At 34.6% G+C, this 15,934-nt stretch overlaps 1 protein-coding gene across 1 annotated transcript in view; it reads right to left on the bottom strand.

The window, feature by feature from the left end:
• LOC115232562 (angiopoietin-related protein 7) overlaps nucleotides 1-14,910 on the bottom strand; it is a 96,743-nt gene extending 81,833 nt beyond the window's left edge. Inside the window, exon 1 of the mRNA XM_029802515.2 lies at nucleotides 13,546-14,910. Coding sequence (XP_029658375.1) covers nucleotides 13,546-14,103 — 558 coding nt within the window. The 5' untranslated portion in view covers nucleotides 14,104-14,910. The remainder of the gene's footprint in view (nucleotides 1-13,545) is intronic.
• Between the last annotated feature and the right edge of the window lie 1,024 nt (nucleotides 14,911-15,934).

The following is a 15,934-nucleotide window of genomic DNA, read 5'->3' as shown; positions in this document are numbered from 1 at the left end:
TTTTTTTATTTCCCTATTAGTAACATCAACATAATTATCTTCCTTAGTAATGAGGACATTGAAAAGACACAAAATGTGTTAGAATGAAGTCGTTTCTAGATATTTATTGCTTCAGAGACAAGTGGAGAGCTGAGTTTGTAAGTCGTTGGTTAAAACTATTTCGTCTCACTTCAAAAGTCAATTCATTATCATTGAAAAGTCATCCTTATTTCCTGCGCATTGTTTTATCATGATCGTAAGTATCAAAATTAAAGCTATGATATACTAAGAATATTATTTCAGGTAATTTAGAAGGGGTAATTAAAGCACACTTTGGAAAAAGGTTGACGAGAAGATTACTGATTACAGTTAAAACCAAGTTGATATCAAGCTGCATCAAATGCAAAATAATTAGATATGAGAAAATACCTGTAGAAGATACATGATCACCATAATCATCATCATTAAACCTTCAAATTACTGCTTCGAGTCCTAGAACTCATGGAAGTGATTACCTGGTTTCCATGGCGTATACGTGACCGAGATTACAACATTCTCGCTAGACATGGTGCCGGTCTGTGGCAGGGTTACACATTTACAGCTGAGTGAAATGGAGCCACGTGAAAGGAACCCTTTTTCTTGAGAACACAATCCACCGCTCAGTTCGGGAATGGAAACCATGATCTTGCTATCACGAGAGCAACATCCCAACAACGAGGTCACGCGCCTTCGCTTCGCAAATATAACGACTGATTATTATTTACAACACGATCTTTTATATTTCTAATTTAAGTTTAACATGCGTGAGGCCAATATTAGAAATCAAATAAAACCGTGTCCATAGATGAAAACATGTTAAATATGTGTATATAATTCTTTACATAAATGTTCACATCAAGTAATTGCATTCAAACATCTGACTCTATGTTGCTTTAAAAAGCACGTTTCCACAATGTCGGTGAATGGGAGGGGAATTTGGTAGTTTTAATTATGATCATGTCTCAATGTTAATGATCTTAATTCATAAATATATATATATACGAACATGTATAAATACACATATATGTACACACACACACACATATATATATATATATATATGTATATATATATATATTTGTATATATATATATATATATATATATATATGTTTGTTTTTATGTTCAGTTATAGTAAAAATAATTTTACATTAATTTGATAGATTACTCTATACTTTGTGGAGTACAAATTTAGCATTCTTATAAAATAATGGTATTGACAGTAACTTCAAAGTTTCGGTCAGCTACACCATCGTCGGACTGCAGTATGTATATATATATATATATATATATATATATATATATATATATATATATATATATATATATATATATATACATATATACACCTAGATATATCTGTATACTTCTGTATGTACATGTAAATACAGATAAATAAATATGTAAAATATATATATTTACAACATATATATGTATAATACAAATATATAGAAATCGATACGTTCGCGTTAATATATTAAAAATACATACAGTAATATTATATTCATGATTATCCATAGAGGCACCTTTAGACCTATATATGCTGCTGTATTGCATAATACTATTATGGTAGAAATCGATATTATATAATAAAATAAGCAGGGATCTTTTTGAAATCTCCCTGCTATATTGATACAAGTTATCATACATTGATGCATGCTCTTATATATTTATATGTCAGTGTGTGCATGCATACGTGTGCCGGCCTGTAAGTACGGGTGCAATATATATATATATATATCACGTGATCACGTGACCGACCAGTCCATCAGATGTAGTTACACATCGCTGGTCACAATGCGTTCGCATTGTTTTAGCCTTCGAATGACGCCACCCCGCTGGCTAAACGAGCAGGCCAACAGAGGAAAGAGTATGAGAAAGAGTGGTGAAAGAGTACAGCAGGGATCACCGCCCCCTGCCGGAGCCTCGTGGAGCTTTTAGGTGTTTTCGCTCAATAAACACACACAACGTTTTATTTACAATCTTATAATGATATAATATAAGATAATATAATATAATAAAATAAAATAAAATAATAGAATGTTAAATGTTCATTCTGATTGAACTAGTACTTTCATGCATTAAATTCTGCAATCTTCAGGTTCATGTAGTAGTGGTGACAGTCATGCTTCACAATTTTTGACTGTAGTGAGATGGTTAAATCTATGCCTTAAATACACCTGTGTAGGCTCTAGATTGCTAGGTTTTGCAAATTGTATTCTGACCAATCAGTGTGTAGTATCACTTAATTACTGATTGGCTGGTTGGTTGAGCTGATTGGTTTAGGCGTCACGCTTTGTTGAACATGTCAAGAGTCCTGTATCTTAACCCTGGCCGAGGTAGCAATTGTTGGGCTATTTTTAGAAATGTTGTAAATAGCCTTTGTCAAGGATTTTTATATTTCAATTGTCATCATCATTGTCAGCACCTTAATTATTGTTGCTAGTGGTGATGGTGGTGGCAATAGAACTTTTAACCCTAAATAAGATAATTTTCCTGCTATCTTCATCTTGATCACCTTTAGTATTGTTGTTGTTGTTAGTGGTCATGGTCGTAGCAGTAGAAGTAGTACCTCTAAGTATTATTATTATTGCTTATTTAGCTTGGGTTCGAATTTATCAATAAAATTCTTTTCTCTGATTTTCCTCTCGATTTCACTTGGGCTGTGTAATTTGAAGAGTGGAAATATTATATATAGTTTCCGACCACATGTTGCTAGGTGGTTACTCAAAGGTATCTGACGGACCTCTGGGTCTCTAATCTGTTGTCGGTGTACACGTGAGCGTTCTGATAGTGCATTTCCCGTATGACCTACATATATTTCTTCGCAATTTGGGCATTTGATGCAGTAAATTAAATTTCTGCTTTTGCAGTTCATAATCGCGTTTGTGAATATTTTACCGGTTTTTGTGTTTATATATTGGTCGGTATGTATGAATTACATATCTATATTTTATCTATATACTTTCATGCATAAGGTTGCATATTTAGACATGCTCATGTATACTTAAATGATAATCTTTTGAAAAAGTTTTACAGATGTTTATAGTTCCAGCGATGGACTGGATCTGTAGTCTTCGAATTAGCTTTCTCCTTTCTGGTTTTGAGAAGACTAATTTCTCATGATTGGTATTTAGGTAGTGTGTTACATGGCCCAGTGCCCTAATAATTATAGGCATAAACCTTAACTTGTAACCTGGGTAGAATAACAGCAAATTTCTCAATAGTTTAGCGTAGGTATTTTGTTTTTCGTTGAACTCTAGCTTTCTGTTCACATCCACTGGGCAGCTAACTTCTACAACTGTACACAGTTTCTCTTCTCTATCCCAAATCATTATGTCAGGTCTATTGTGTTTACATTTTATTGGGGTTTTCACTGGGACATTCCACCAGTACAACGTATGTATGTATGTATGTATGTATGTATGTATGTATGTATGTATGTATGTATGTATGTGTGTATGTATGTATGTATGTATGTATGTATGTATGTATGTATGCATGTATGTATGCATATATGTATGTATGTATTTGTATGTAGTTGATCCTCGGAGTTTAGCATTGGGAACTAGAACTACTAATAATTCCCTTGTATGATGGTCACACCAATTTCTTAGTCCTCCATGTTGACGTTTAACAAGGCAACTGAAGAATTATCGTGGTTCTCATGTACGAAAATTATTGATCATTGTGTAAGTGGTTTCCAAACGAGCAGATAACTCTATTCATACTCTTATGGTATTGTGTTTATTTCGTCTCCTCATCTAATGAGTGTACGTGTGTGTGTGTGTGAATGTATGTAGTTATGCATGTAATATACATACACATATGTGTGTATATATATAGTAGTAATATGAGATGTGGATTCAGAGAACGGTGCGGCTATCACAGTAAGCTCCTCCTAAGACTCCGCTATCAGTCCACATAGTAAAAACACAAGGTACTGTAATGTAGAGTCCGTGTAACTGAAAATCCAGAAATCCGAGCGATGAATTTCTGTGGGGTGTATATATAACATAAAGTCAGAAGGTGTGAGCAATTAAAAAAGGTTTATTTAATCACGTGATTTCCGTATGATTACTACTGCTTCGAAATCTTGTAGTATTAATTTCCGAATGCAAGAAATTATACGTACATGTTTACATTAAGGCGTATGCTCAGCATGTTTCAATACAATGTTTAAATTCCCAAATTAACGCAAATAAAGAAAGCTAGTTCATCACACCACCAGAAAATATGTTTATATCAACAGTTCAACTCTAAACATACTCCCAAAATTCACTCTTCATATTTACAATGTATGGCGGGCCATACCGTGTAATCATTATAGAAATTTTTTGTATTCCATGTTAAAACGCTAAATGAAAAGTATATTCAAGTGTGCGTGTGGGATTGTTGGAAGTTTAATTTCCCTATGTGGATGTTTTGTGATCCTAGTCGCTTTTGTATAAAGTTTATAGCTGAAGATCACAGTTTCATTGTATAAGGTTGACTCCCACATCCAAGCCCTCACTAAGAATTTTGAGGCTCTTTACAATTTGTCTCAATTCTTTTTATATTACTAGTTTTATATTATTTATATTTTTATATTATTAGTTTTATGCTATTGCTTTGTTTTTTGTTTAGTTTTTTTTCCTTTTGTTATTTCTTCTTGCTATGTTGCTTAAATAAATTATTGTAAATTCCTTAATTTTTTATCTGGTACTTTAACTTAATTGATCTGAAGGGTTTCATAAGCGGAAACACAATTCTTCAATGAAGAGCGCCACAGTCTTTGCCCAGTTGTTTGTCTTTTAACAACCAAATCAATGTAATTTTTTCTAATTCTGGCCTTCCATATATTGTAAAATGAAGACTGAATTTTTTGTATATTTAGAGGTGAACTGTTAATGTAACCAAGACATTCTGGTGATCTGATGAACTAGCTTTCTTTATCAACCAAGAGGACGTGGAACCTTCAGTGATGGAGTTCTTCACCTCGGAGAACAAGAACTGGTATCAGCGTGGAATCAAAGAACTGGCAGAAAAGTGGCTTCAGACAGTGCAACATGGTTGCCTCTAATTTGAATGTTAGGCTACCTTTGTTGTAACTTGACGAATAAAGCAAATGTGTTACCAAAATATTGTAAATCTTTCGATTCAACACAATATCAATACAAACATGCACATACAATTTCTTGCATACTAAAATTGATATTACATGAAGATTTCGAAACAGCCATAATTTTATGGAAGATGTGTGGTTTAGTAATGATAACAATAATACTTGGATGGAATTTATAAACATTGAATAAACATTAAATGTTTATAAATTCTATTCAGGGGTTATTGTTATTATTACTATATTTATCCTACATTGTATCGGTACAGCTCGATGCAACCCAAAGCGAAAACCGGTTCACCTATCAGCATCATTAGAATGGGAGCTTTATTTGCATATTCAAAACTTTCCCCGTAAACAAATTTTATATGTGTGTGTGTGTGTGTAGAAAGGTTGAATTAGATTCGTACTTTAATTTAGAGGTTTCCAAAAGTGATTTCTAATATTGGTTCTTCATATTTTGTTGGTTGTTTACAAGCACAAATTTGCGAATATGAAAATAATACTTGCAAATAGTGTGTTGTGAATTTATGGAAAAAAATCCCATAAAACTCAACAATTTTGATAAAAATAGAGATGTTAAAATATGTAAGAGAATTTTAATTGATGCGGATGATCGTTTCGTACAGCGATATAAAAATCATGCAAATTCATGGTTGAACTGAACTGATTAAATTAATTACATTAATTATATATCACTGTACCCTTCAGTGGAAGAAGTATAAACAAAATTTTTACAAAGGACCTGAGAAAGGAAATAGCAGAATAGAATCTAGGAGATCCATATTTATCCGTTATAGCCTTTAGTCATTTCAAATAACCGTTATAGTCTTTAGTTATAGTTAATACCTGACTGAACATATATCTTTTTTTCTCATAAGGATAGATATGAATCCCCTAGATTCTATTCTCCTATTTCCTTTCTGATATTTATTTAATTTAATTAATTTAATCAATTCAATTCAACCATGAATTTGCATGATTTTGATATCTCTGTACGAAGCGATCGTCTACATGAATTAAAATTCTCTTATATATTTTAACATCTTCTCCATTTTAAACAAAATTGTTGAGTTTTATGGGATTCCTTTCCATAAATTTACAACACATTATATATATATATATATATATATATATATATATTTAAAGAGAGAGGGGGGAAACAAAAATCTGTTCAAGCGTATAAAGTTCACGTCTACCTTCCCAATGAATGATAGAACATTCACCATTCAAGTCATTATAGTTATCAACATACATGCATATGCATGGATACACACATATATACAGTTTTCCAAATTTTTCTTTTAAAGTAAGCTCTCATTAAATCACTGCAGATACTTCCCAGAACTTCCTCACTTGTGGCAAACGTACCAAAATGTTAAAAGAAGATGTATGCCCTGTCCGCAAAGGAGGAAGAAGAGATGACGCTAACACTATTTCTCTGACCTCACATGACAGCAAAGCCATTGAAAGCATTGAAAGAAGGAAGCTAATCATGTTCTTAAAAGAAAATGCCTTGCCCACTAACATGTAGTATTGCTTCGTCGAGGAAGTCGCTGCCTTACATAATTACAACAGCATTAAATTTGAAACAACTGCTCAACCGTTCAAATGCGGATGTGATTTATTTCGAATTTGCCGAGACCTTCTACAAAGTCGATCACGTGACGAATCACAAACTGCGCGAGCTTCGTGTCGTTGGAAAACTAGGAAAATGACTCTATGCATTTTTAAAAGATAGGAGACGGGCAATCGCAGCCAGTGATGCACTCTCCGAGAAGAAATCAATGTAAAGGACCTGTACTTGGTCCACTGCTGTTCATGGTGGCTGTATCAGACCTGTCTTCAGTCATAGAGCCAGGCACTCTCATCAGTATGCTAATAATACAGAAGTACCATAGTCAATCAAGGGCCTTGAAGAAAACCTCTAAACTACAGAAAAATTTTAATGCAATATGCAAATGGGCTGTAGAGAACAATATGCAGTTGAATCCTGACAGGTTTCATGAACTCTAAAATCAACCCACAAGTAAATTACAGCCAGAACACACAATATCACAGACTATTGCATTCCCAGAATCAGAGTCGGTACGTAACCAGGGAATCAACATGACTGACGATGCATCGTTCAATGTGCATATTACGACGATGCCAATAAAGTGTAGGTGACTGACTTGTTGAATTGAATTATGAGATGATTCAGTACACGGAAGCGAGAAGCCATGATGCTCTTATGGAGAGCGTGTTTTGCGCCTGTATTGTTGCCCACAATTATAGTCGCTACAAAGCGTCAAATTAACAGAACAAGAAGCAGTCCAACGCCACTGCACAACGAGTATTGTCTCGTACGAGAGAACTGGATGAAACTAAAGTTGAGGCTTTACTCAATGGAGAGAAGATGCGAAATATTTGCAGTGATATGTATATATATATATACACATATATATATATATATGGAAAATCCTACAAGGTCTCGCATCTAGCTTTAGGATTGAATACCACTCACTGGACTGGACACCACTGCATACTACCAAAAGATCTTACACTCTCCTTCCAGAGTAAATATCCAGTACTGTAACAGTTAAGGGTTCGAAGACCTGCATTTTCAATATCATGTCAAAAAACATCAGAGGTTTATGAGGTATATTTGTAAATGTTTTCAAAGTACAATTAGATCATTTTCTAACTGATACCGGATGGACTCACTTCACGACAAATAAGAGCAACTCTGTCCGACTCATTACTTCACCAGAACCAATTTCGGAGACAAAACCGGGAAGTGAGTCAAAAGTAAACAAGCGTTAGCACTTATGGCGCTGGCACAGTATGGCCACAGCACCTGGTTGAAACCGATGATAGAATGATAGAAGAGACTAATTAAATCTCATACACACGCACACACACACATGTAGATAGATAGATAGATAGATAGATAGATAGATAGATAGATAGATAGATAGATAGATAGATGGATGGATGGATGGATGGATGGATGGATGGATGGATGGATGGATAGATAGATAGATAGATAGATAGATAGATAGATAGATAGATAGATAGGCAGACAGACAGATAGAGAGAGAGAGAGAGAGATTTAGTATATGTATATATACATACATGCATACATACATACATACATACATACATACATACATACATACATACATACAAAAATACCCTGTTGTGGATGTTGAAATTCCAATGAAGGAGACTTGGATCTAGGTTAGAAACCTGTTCTTTCTCTATTGGCAAGAAATCTTGAAATAAACTGAATAACGACATACATACATACATACATACATACATACATACATACATACATACGAGGGTGGGCTGAAAAGTTCATAGGGTTACTATGAATGAGTGATGCTAGAGCTGTTGAACCTTGCATGCATTGGTTTCAACCCTTATTAATAACAGCATTATTTCCTTCCAGTTAAACTGACATCTGACTATTCAAGTAAGACTTAAAACATAACTCGTAGCGACTTTTCTTGGAAATTGATAAAATTTGGTATTGTGGTGTTATAAAGAACCTACAGAAAAAGTGTTCAGCTCCCAAGGACTTTCATGCTGGCATGGTTTCTCCATTAGTAGATGATGCTCCAGCTTTATCAACAGTGCGAAGGTGGGCAGATGAATTTAGGAGGAGATAGGAGAGTCTTGACCCAATGTTTGGACATCTTGCAACTGCCACCACTGAGGAAAACATTGATCATGTTCACCACATGATGCTGGATGACACACGATTGGCTATAAATCAACGAGCTACTGTTATTAACATATTCCATGAGAGAGTTGAGAATATTCTGCGCAATGAGCTTGGTATGTCGAACGTTCCTGCTCATTGGGTTCCACGTCTTCCACATTGCTGGAAAATCTGACAGTGTTTTAGGTAGACCTCGCTGGTTTCCTCGGGCGTTTCCTAACCGAGGATGAGTGTTGGTTTCATCACTCAACTAGAGGCAAAGAGACAATTCATGTAGTGGAAAACCCCTCCTCACCTGCCCGAAAGAAAGCTCAGGTCGTTTCATCTGCAGGGAAGGTCATGGCATCCGTTTGTTTTTTTTTAGATGTAACAGAGATGTAACAGGCACTGTGTTCATTGAATGTCTTCATAACGGCCACATCGTCAGTAGAGAGTACTGTGCCAACTTGCTGAGGCAGTTACGAAAGGTTATCAAGACCACACATCCAAGAAAACTGACGAAAGGTGTCTAATTTCATCAGAACAATGCTCCCGCTCACAAGCCCTTGGTTTCAATGGCTGTTGTGCGAGATTGTGGTTTTGAACTAGTTGTTCACCCACCCTATTCTCCTGATTTGGCCCCATCAGACTATCATCTATTCCCCAACATGAAAATACACTAGACTGGGAACCAATATCGCAAAAATGGTGACGTCATATCTATTGCTGATGACTTTTTGAACGACAGAATGAAAACTTCGTCACCAATAGAATCCAAGCACTATGACAGCGATTGAAGATTGTGTGAACCACAAGAGAGACTATGTTGATAAACCTCATTCGGTCAGTTTCCATGAGAGTATCTTGGTCAACCTATAAATTTTTTCAGTCGACCTTAGTACATCCATACATACATACAAATACACATTTGTATGCATACATACATTTATGCACGTGATCTAAGCTGACTAACATCTGGAAGCCATCTTAAATTTATCTCAAATCTCTTCACCAAATATTTGATGAGATGGACGTGATCTTCCTCTCTTTGGAACTTTATGCTATATGAGGCAGAGTCACATTGATGTACATATATATAATGATATTATTTATATATATATATATATATATATATAATATATATATATATAAAATGTATGATAGATTGCAGTCAATTCATTCTCTCTTACCTGTTTGTGCCTTCCAAATGCTGTTTTTACTGAGATCTCCCTTTTTAGTAGAAGAAATAGCTATAACCCTTTGACTGCTATTTCTAAATTCGGTATGTGGTAAGGCAACTCGTTGCTAAACCCTTATTGCTTAGTATATATATATATATATATTATATATATATATATATATATATATATATATATATATAATATATATATGTGTGTGTGTGTGTGTGTGTGTGTGCGTCTGTTTTGTGTATATATATATATATATTATATATATATATATATATAGATAGATAGATAGATAGATAGATAGATAGATAGATAGATAGATAGATAGATAGATAGATAGATAGATAGATAGATATAAATTAATCCCCCCAAAAAAACGAAGGAAAAACACAAGGAAAAGACAACACGAGGATGTGGTACCTGCAAAGTATTAACAGACGCTCAGAGAAGGAAAGAAAGGTAGTTTTACGTTTCGAGCAAAGCGCTTCTTCAGAAACAGGAGACAGAGGAAAGTCCAAGAGAAAAGGTAGACGGAGGAAACAAATCGCCAAGGATCCACATGTAGTTACATTTTGAAAATGTATACAGAGTAAGAGAGAGAGAGGGGGGATGGGGTGAAAAAGTGTCAGTAGGATTAACCAGCAATGTTGATATAACTTCAAACCATTAAATAACAAACATTGAAAAGCTGATACACAAACCAATATTCAGTATAGAAATCAAAATTATTATAATTGTATGCATGAAAGAACTGTTAAATTTCGATATTTTAGACACCTTACCAACTTTTTTTTTTTCACTAACTTTTGTAAAATACAAGGAGTTCTTGTGGTCAGATCGATATATATAGACGACCGATTGGTAATATAGATTTGATCCATTTCTATACGAATTTACGATGATGTTTGAATCTCAAAGCAGTACATTTTGAGTGACTCTGTATTGTACTTACATATAACATACTATATGTGCCTGGAAAATAGCCAGATAGATAGATAGATAGGTAGATAGATAGATAGATAGATAGATAGATAGATAGATAGATAGATAGATAGATAGATAGATAGATAGATAGATAGATAGATAGATAGATAGATAGATAGATAGATAGATAGATAGATAGATAGATAGATAGATAGATAGATAGATAGATGGTATAAGAACGTGCATGCTTGTATATGAATGTGTGTGTGCATGTATGTATGCATGTGTGCGTGTGGGTGTGTGGGTGTACGCGTGTCAAACACGTGACCTAGTGGTTAGGATGTTGAACTATCGAGTGTAAGGTCGTAGTTTCAGTGTCTAGACAGAGCAGCAGTGTTGTGTTTTTCAGCAAACCCCAAGTTGTTGTCGGGGGTTATCGCTGAGCTTGGTCGGTGTCCAGTTCGAAGAGTAGCAAATTAATCTTGGTTCGTTTAAAATGCCAGAGCGACGATGATAATCTCTGGCCTAATTAGCCTGTAGCCTTGTGACAGTCCTCAGACTGTTATATATAGATGGCTGTGTGGTTAAGAAACTCGCTTTCCACCCACCGTGGTTTGTGGTTCAATCCCACTGCACTCTACTTTGATTCGTTTATTTGAATTGTTTGTTTGATATATATATATATATATATATTATATATATATATATACGCATATATATATATATAATATATACGCATATACGCATATATATGTTTGTGTATGTATACATGTGTATGAGTCTTTGAGTTAATCTTACACTACCATTTGACAACCGCTGTTGATTTCGTTACGTTTCACTAAATCGCAGATCGGCTCGACGGAAGAAGCCAACATAATAAGTACCTAACTTAAAAATAAGTACTGATGTTGATTTATTCGACTAAACCCTTCAAGGCGGTGCCCTAGCACGGCTGCAGCTCAATGACTGAAACAAATAGATGGGTAAAGAACTTAAGATAGAACTTAAGGGCACGTTTGTGTGTATGTATATGTCTGTGTGTGTGTGTGTGTGTGTATGTGTTTGTATCTGTGTGTGTGTGTGTATGTGTGTGTGTGTGTGTGTGTGTGTGTGTGTGTGTGTGTGTGTGTGTGTGTGTGTGTATGCGTGTGTATACAATAGCAACTCTAGCGCATGCAGGTATAATATCTAATATAATAGATTCTTCTACCACCATCTCGTCTTCTTGCGTTTAAGCATCCAACGTTAAGCATCAGAAGATAACTAGAGAAGATCGAACTTCCACTGATATGAAAGGATTTGAACGTAGCACAGAAATGTAAAGAAACACCTGTTATTTATTTCATGCACCACCACGCTGCACTGCAGTCACATACGTGCTATCTGATGTAGCGATGTCTAAACTATATATGCGTGCGCGCCCGTGTGTTTGTGCATCGGTATATATACATATGCGTGTGTGTTTGGGTATACATGCATATACATATATGTATGGACACTTTATCTGTTCGTGCTATATATTAGCATTATCCTGCGTTTGAGAATAAAATTATTTCCTTATCTGTATATATGTATATATATATATATATATATATATATATATATATATATATATATATATATATATATATAACCATAAAAGTCTACACACACACATACATATGTTTAATTACATATTTATCTATCGATAAGGATTTGCCTATATATATATTCTCCCCTCATCTTTCCTCTTTCTCTCTCTCTCTCTCTCTCTCTTTCTCTCTCTTACACTCACACACTCATACATACACATGTACAAGCATGCATTCGTACATACCTACGTACACACACACGCCCAAACACACATACCACACATACACATAATATGCATACATACACACATACAGCAGGCATTCGTACATACGTACGTACTCACTAATACACACACACACACACACACACATACATATACACACAAAATTACCTATTTGGAAGGGAAGATCAAAAATGCTCATATAATGTGTAGAAAATCAGATAACTTTCAATAGGCATTGATACACACTATATTTCCAATCAATATGAATTCAATAAAAGGCATGTGTGTTTATTTACGTTCAGCTGTCTACGTTATCTCCGAATTGCAGTCACAGTATGTAAATATATGTATGTATGTAACTATGTATGTTTACATTTCTACATTTCAATTTATTTCAAGTGCGTTGAGGTCTATGTATGTGTATAGGGAGAGAGAGAGTGTGAGAGGGAAGGCAGACAGACACAGTGACGATATATATATATATAATATATATATATATATATCGTAGTAAATAATATTTCTACCCTTCTTGTTTATATATATATATATATATATATATATATATAGATATATATATATATATAGATATATATATATATATATATATGCGCACACGCACATACATATATATATATATATATATGTATATATATTGTATGCGCACACACATATGTACAGACACATACATATATGCATATATGTGTGTATGTGTTTGTGTGTTTGTGTGTTTGTGTGTGTGTGTTTGTGTGTATTGAGATATGTTTATATTAATGTATATTTTAGAGTAGTACGTCGTAGGAGCTCACGTGGAAATATTCATATAATAGTCTTACCTTCCGCGATTGGTCTCCATCGGCCCTTATGTTTTGTAACTCACGTTTCATCACTATCCATTCTGCTTTCAGATCCCCGACAACTGAACGAAGGTTGTCTATCCCATCTTCATTCTTTATTTTCTTCATTTGACTCGTAATCCTTTCCAGCCTATTGGTCACTGCGCCAACACTATTCCAAATACTATCGATCTCTGATTTTTTGGGGACATATTTCATTGACTGAGGATGTCTTGTTCGATGGTGAGTATCCAGACTTTTCACTTTGGTTTGAAGCAACGCTGTAGCATTATCCAGTTCATCTACTTTTGCCAAAACCTGCAGACGTAAACTAAGAAGGTCTCTGGTCAGGGTTGCATTCATTAGACCTGTCCCACCTTCCAGTTTGTCAATTCTTTCTATGATATTTTCATCGGGTTTCCAAACTTCAAAATTATACGTACAGGCGCCAGCATTAATTTTACTGGGGGGTGATACAGCGGATACTTCCAAGGGTACTACCTGTACACTGAGAGATACAGCGATGAACGTAACGGTTACCCAGGTGCTGGATAACATTTTTATATTAATTCTTTCAAAAGTGGCTATGTGAGAAATAATAATAATAATATTTATAATAACAATTATGTGCTGTTATAAATATCGATACAAATATTCTTATATTTATATTAGGCTATAGACACGTAATTTGCACAAATTTTGGAGCACTTTTTTTTATATAATCGTAATCATGAGTGTTTATAACACAACTGTTATGGTAAATAAGCATATCGCAAAAAAGAAACCTTCATTCAACCAGCTACATCTGTTGTTCTGAATGGTCAACTACAAAAAATATGCCGTACGAGAGACACAACAGTTTTGCTTTTGTATCGATAACAGCACAGCAGATAGCCACTAGCAACAGAGAGACGACATACGCATATGTTGTTTGCAGCAGTGATAGTGATGCTGATGATGCTGTGATTCGATCGACTAAATTTGGTTGGCTGTAAGATAAAACACTCAACAGCTGCCTGCCTTTTCATTTGCTTTATCTTTCTCACTAAACTGTTCTATTTACATCCTGCAACCCACCACCATCTACAACTTTACTTTCACTTTCATATTCTCAAAACATAAGTTTCTTTTAAATAATTATGTTCTTTCCTCACTCTAATTTTAATCTCTTTTTTCTTCTTTCTTTCTCCTTGCTGATATTATTTCGTTGTTATTTTCTAATTATTCACTTTTCCTTTTCCGTTAAAAGTTGTTGTCGTCTGTTTTTCCCGCGCAGTTTGTATCTCTCACTACTATTTCACCTTCATGCAGTTATTTTCCCTTCGATATTATCAGCCTTCCTCTTATGCATTTACTACTTTCACCGGTGCTTCACTGGCTGTTCTGACAACAACTTAAGCTCCCACTATACAATAAATACGTTATTTTGTCGAAGGTAAATTTTAGTGACAAAGGAAAAAATTAAAACTTGACGTAAAAACTGAAACGCATTATACACCATATACTCAAAATACAGAAGTCTGTATATATATATACATACAAATACATAAATATAGATGCACATTTATAAATACACTCACACACACACTCATGCAACTCCACACAAATGCACGCGCGTGCACACACACACACATGCTTGCGCGTGCACACATGCACACACACACACACACATATATATAAACATTATTGTCTATTAAGTCTTACAGTCAGCAGATACGTTCTAAATATCTACATAACATATATGAGTTCATACGTGAGGTCTGTCTGGTGAGATGTCTGTACAGTAAATATAATTTTCTTCTGGGTACAAAAGATGGAATAAAGTAACATTGACTAAGGGTACTACAATAGAATCCTAGGGAGAATGCATGTGCAGTTGAGTTTAATGCAATTTGAACTGAAATCCAGAGTTAATCTGCAATACTAGACATGATTATACTTTCATATAGGTCACTATTTTCTGTAATAGCTTTATTAATTATTTATCATACATGCATAAGCAGACACAGACACATGTGTGTGCATATATGTAAATGTACATATATATATATATATATATATATATATATATACATCGTAAATCCCCAAAAAAGCAAAAAAGAAACACAAGAAACGAACGACAACTCGAGGACGTGCTACATGCAAAGTTTTAGCAGACGCTCAGGGAAGGAAAGAAAGGTGGTTTTTACGTTTCAAACAAAGCTCTTCGTCAGAAACAGGAGACGGAGGAAAGTCCAAGAGAAAAGGAAGACGGAGGAAAAATATCGCCAACGATCCACATGTGGTTACACTTATATATATACATACATACATACATACATACATACATACATACATACATACATACATACATACATACATACATGTATACATACATACCTACATACAT

The sequence above is a fragment of the Octopus sinensis genome, linkage group LG2 (genome assembly GCF_006345805.1).
Source record: "Octopus sinensis linkage group LG2, ASM634580v1, whole genome shotgun sequence".
NCBI classification, from domain to species: domain Eukaryota; kingdom Metazoa; phylum Mollusca; class Cephalopoda; order Octopoda; family Octopodidae; genus Octopus; species Octopus sinensis.
The sequence above is the reverse complement of the archived record's forward strand: the minus strand, read 5'-3'. Positions and strand labels throughout refer to the sequence as shown.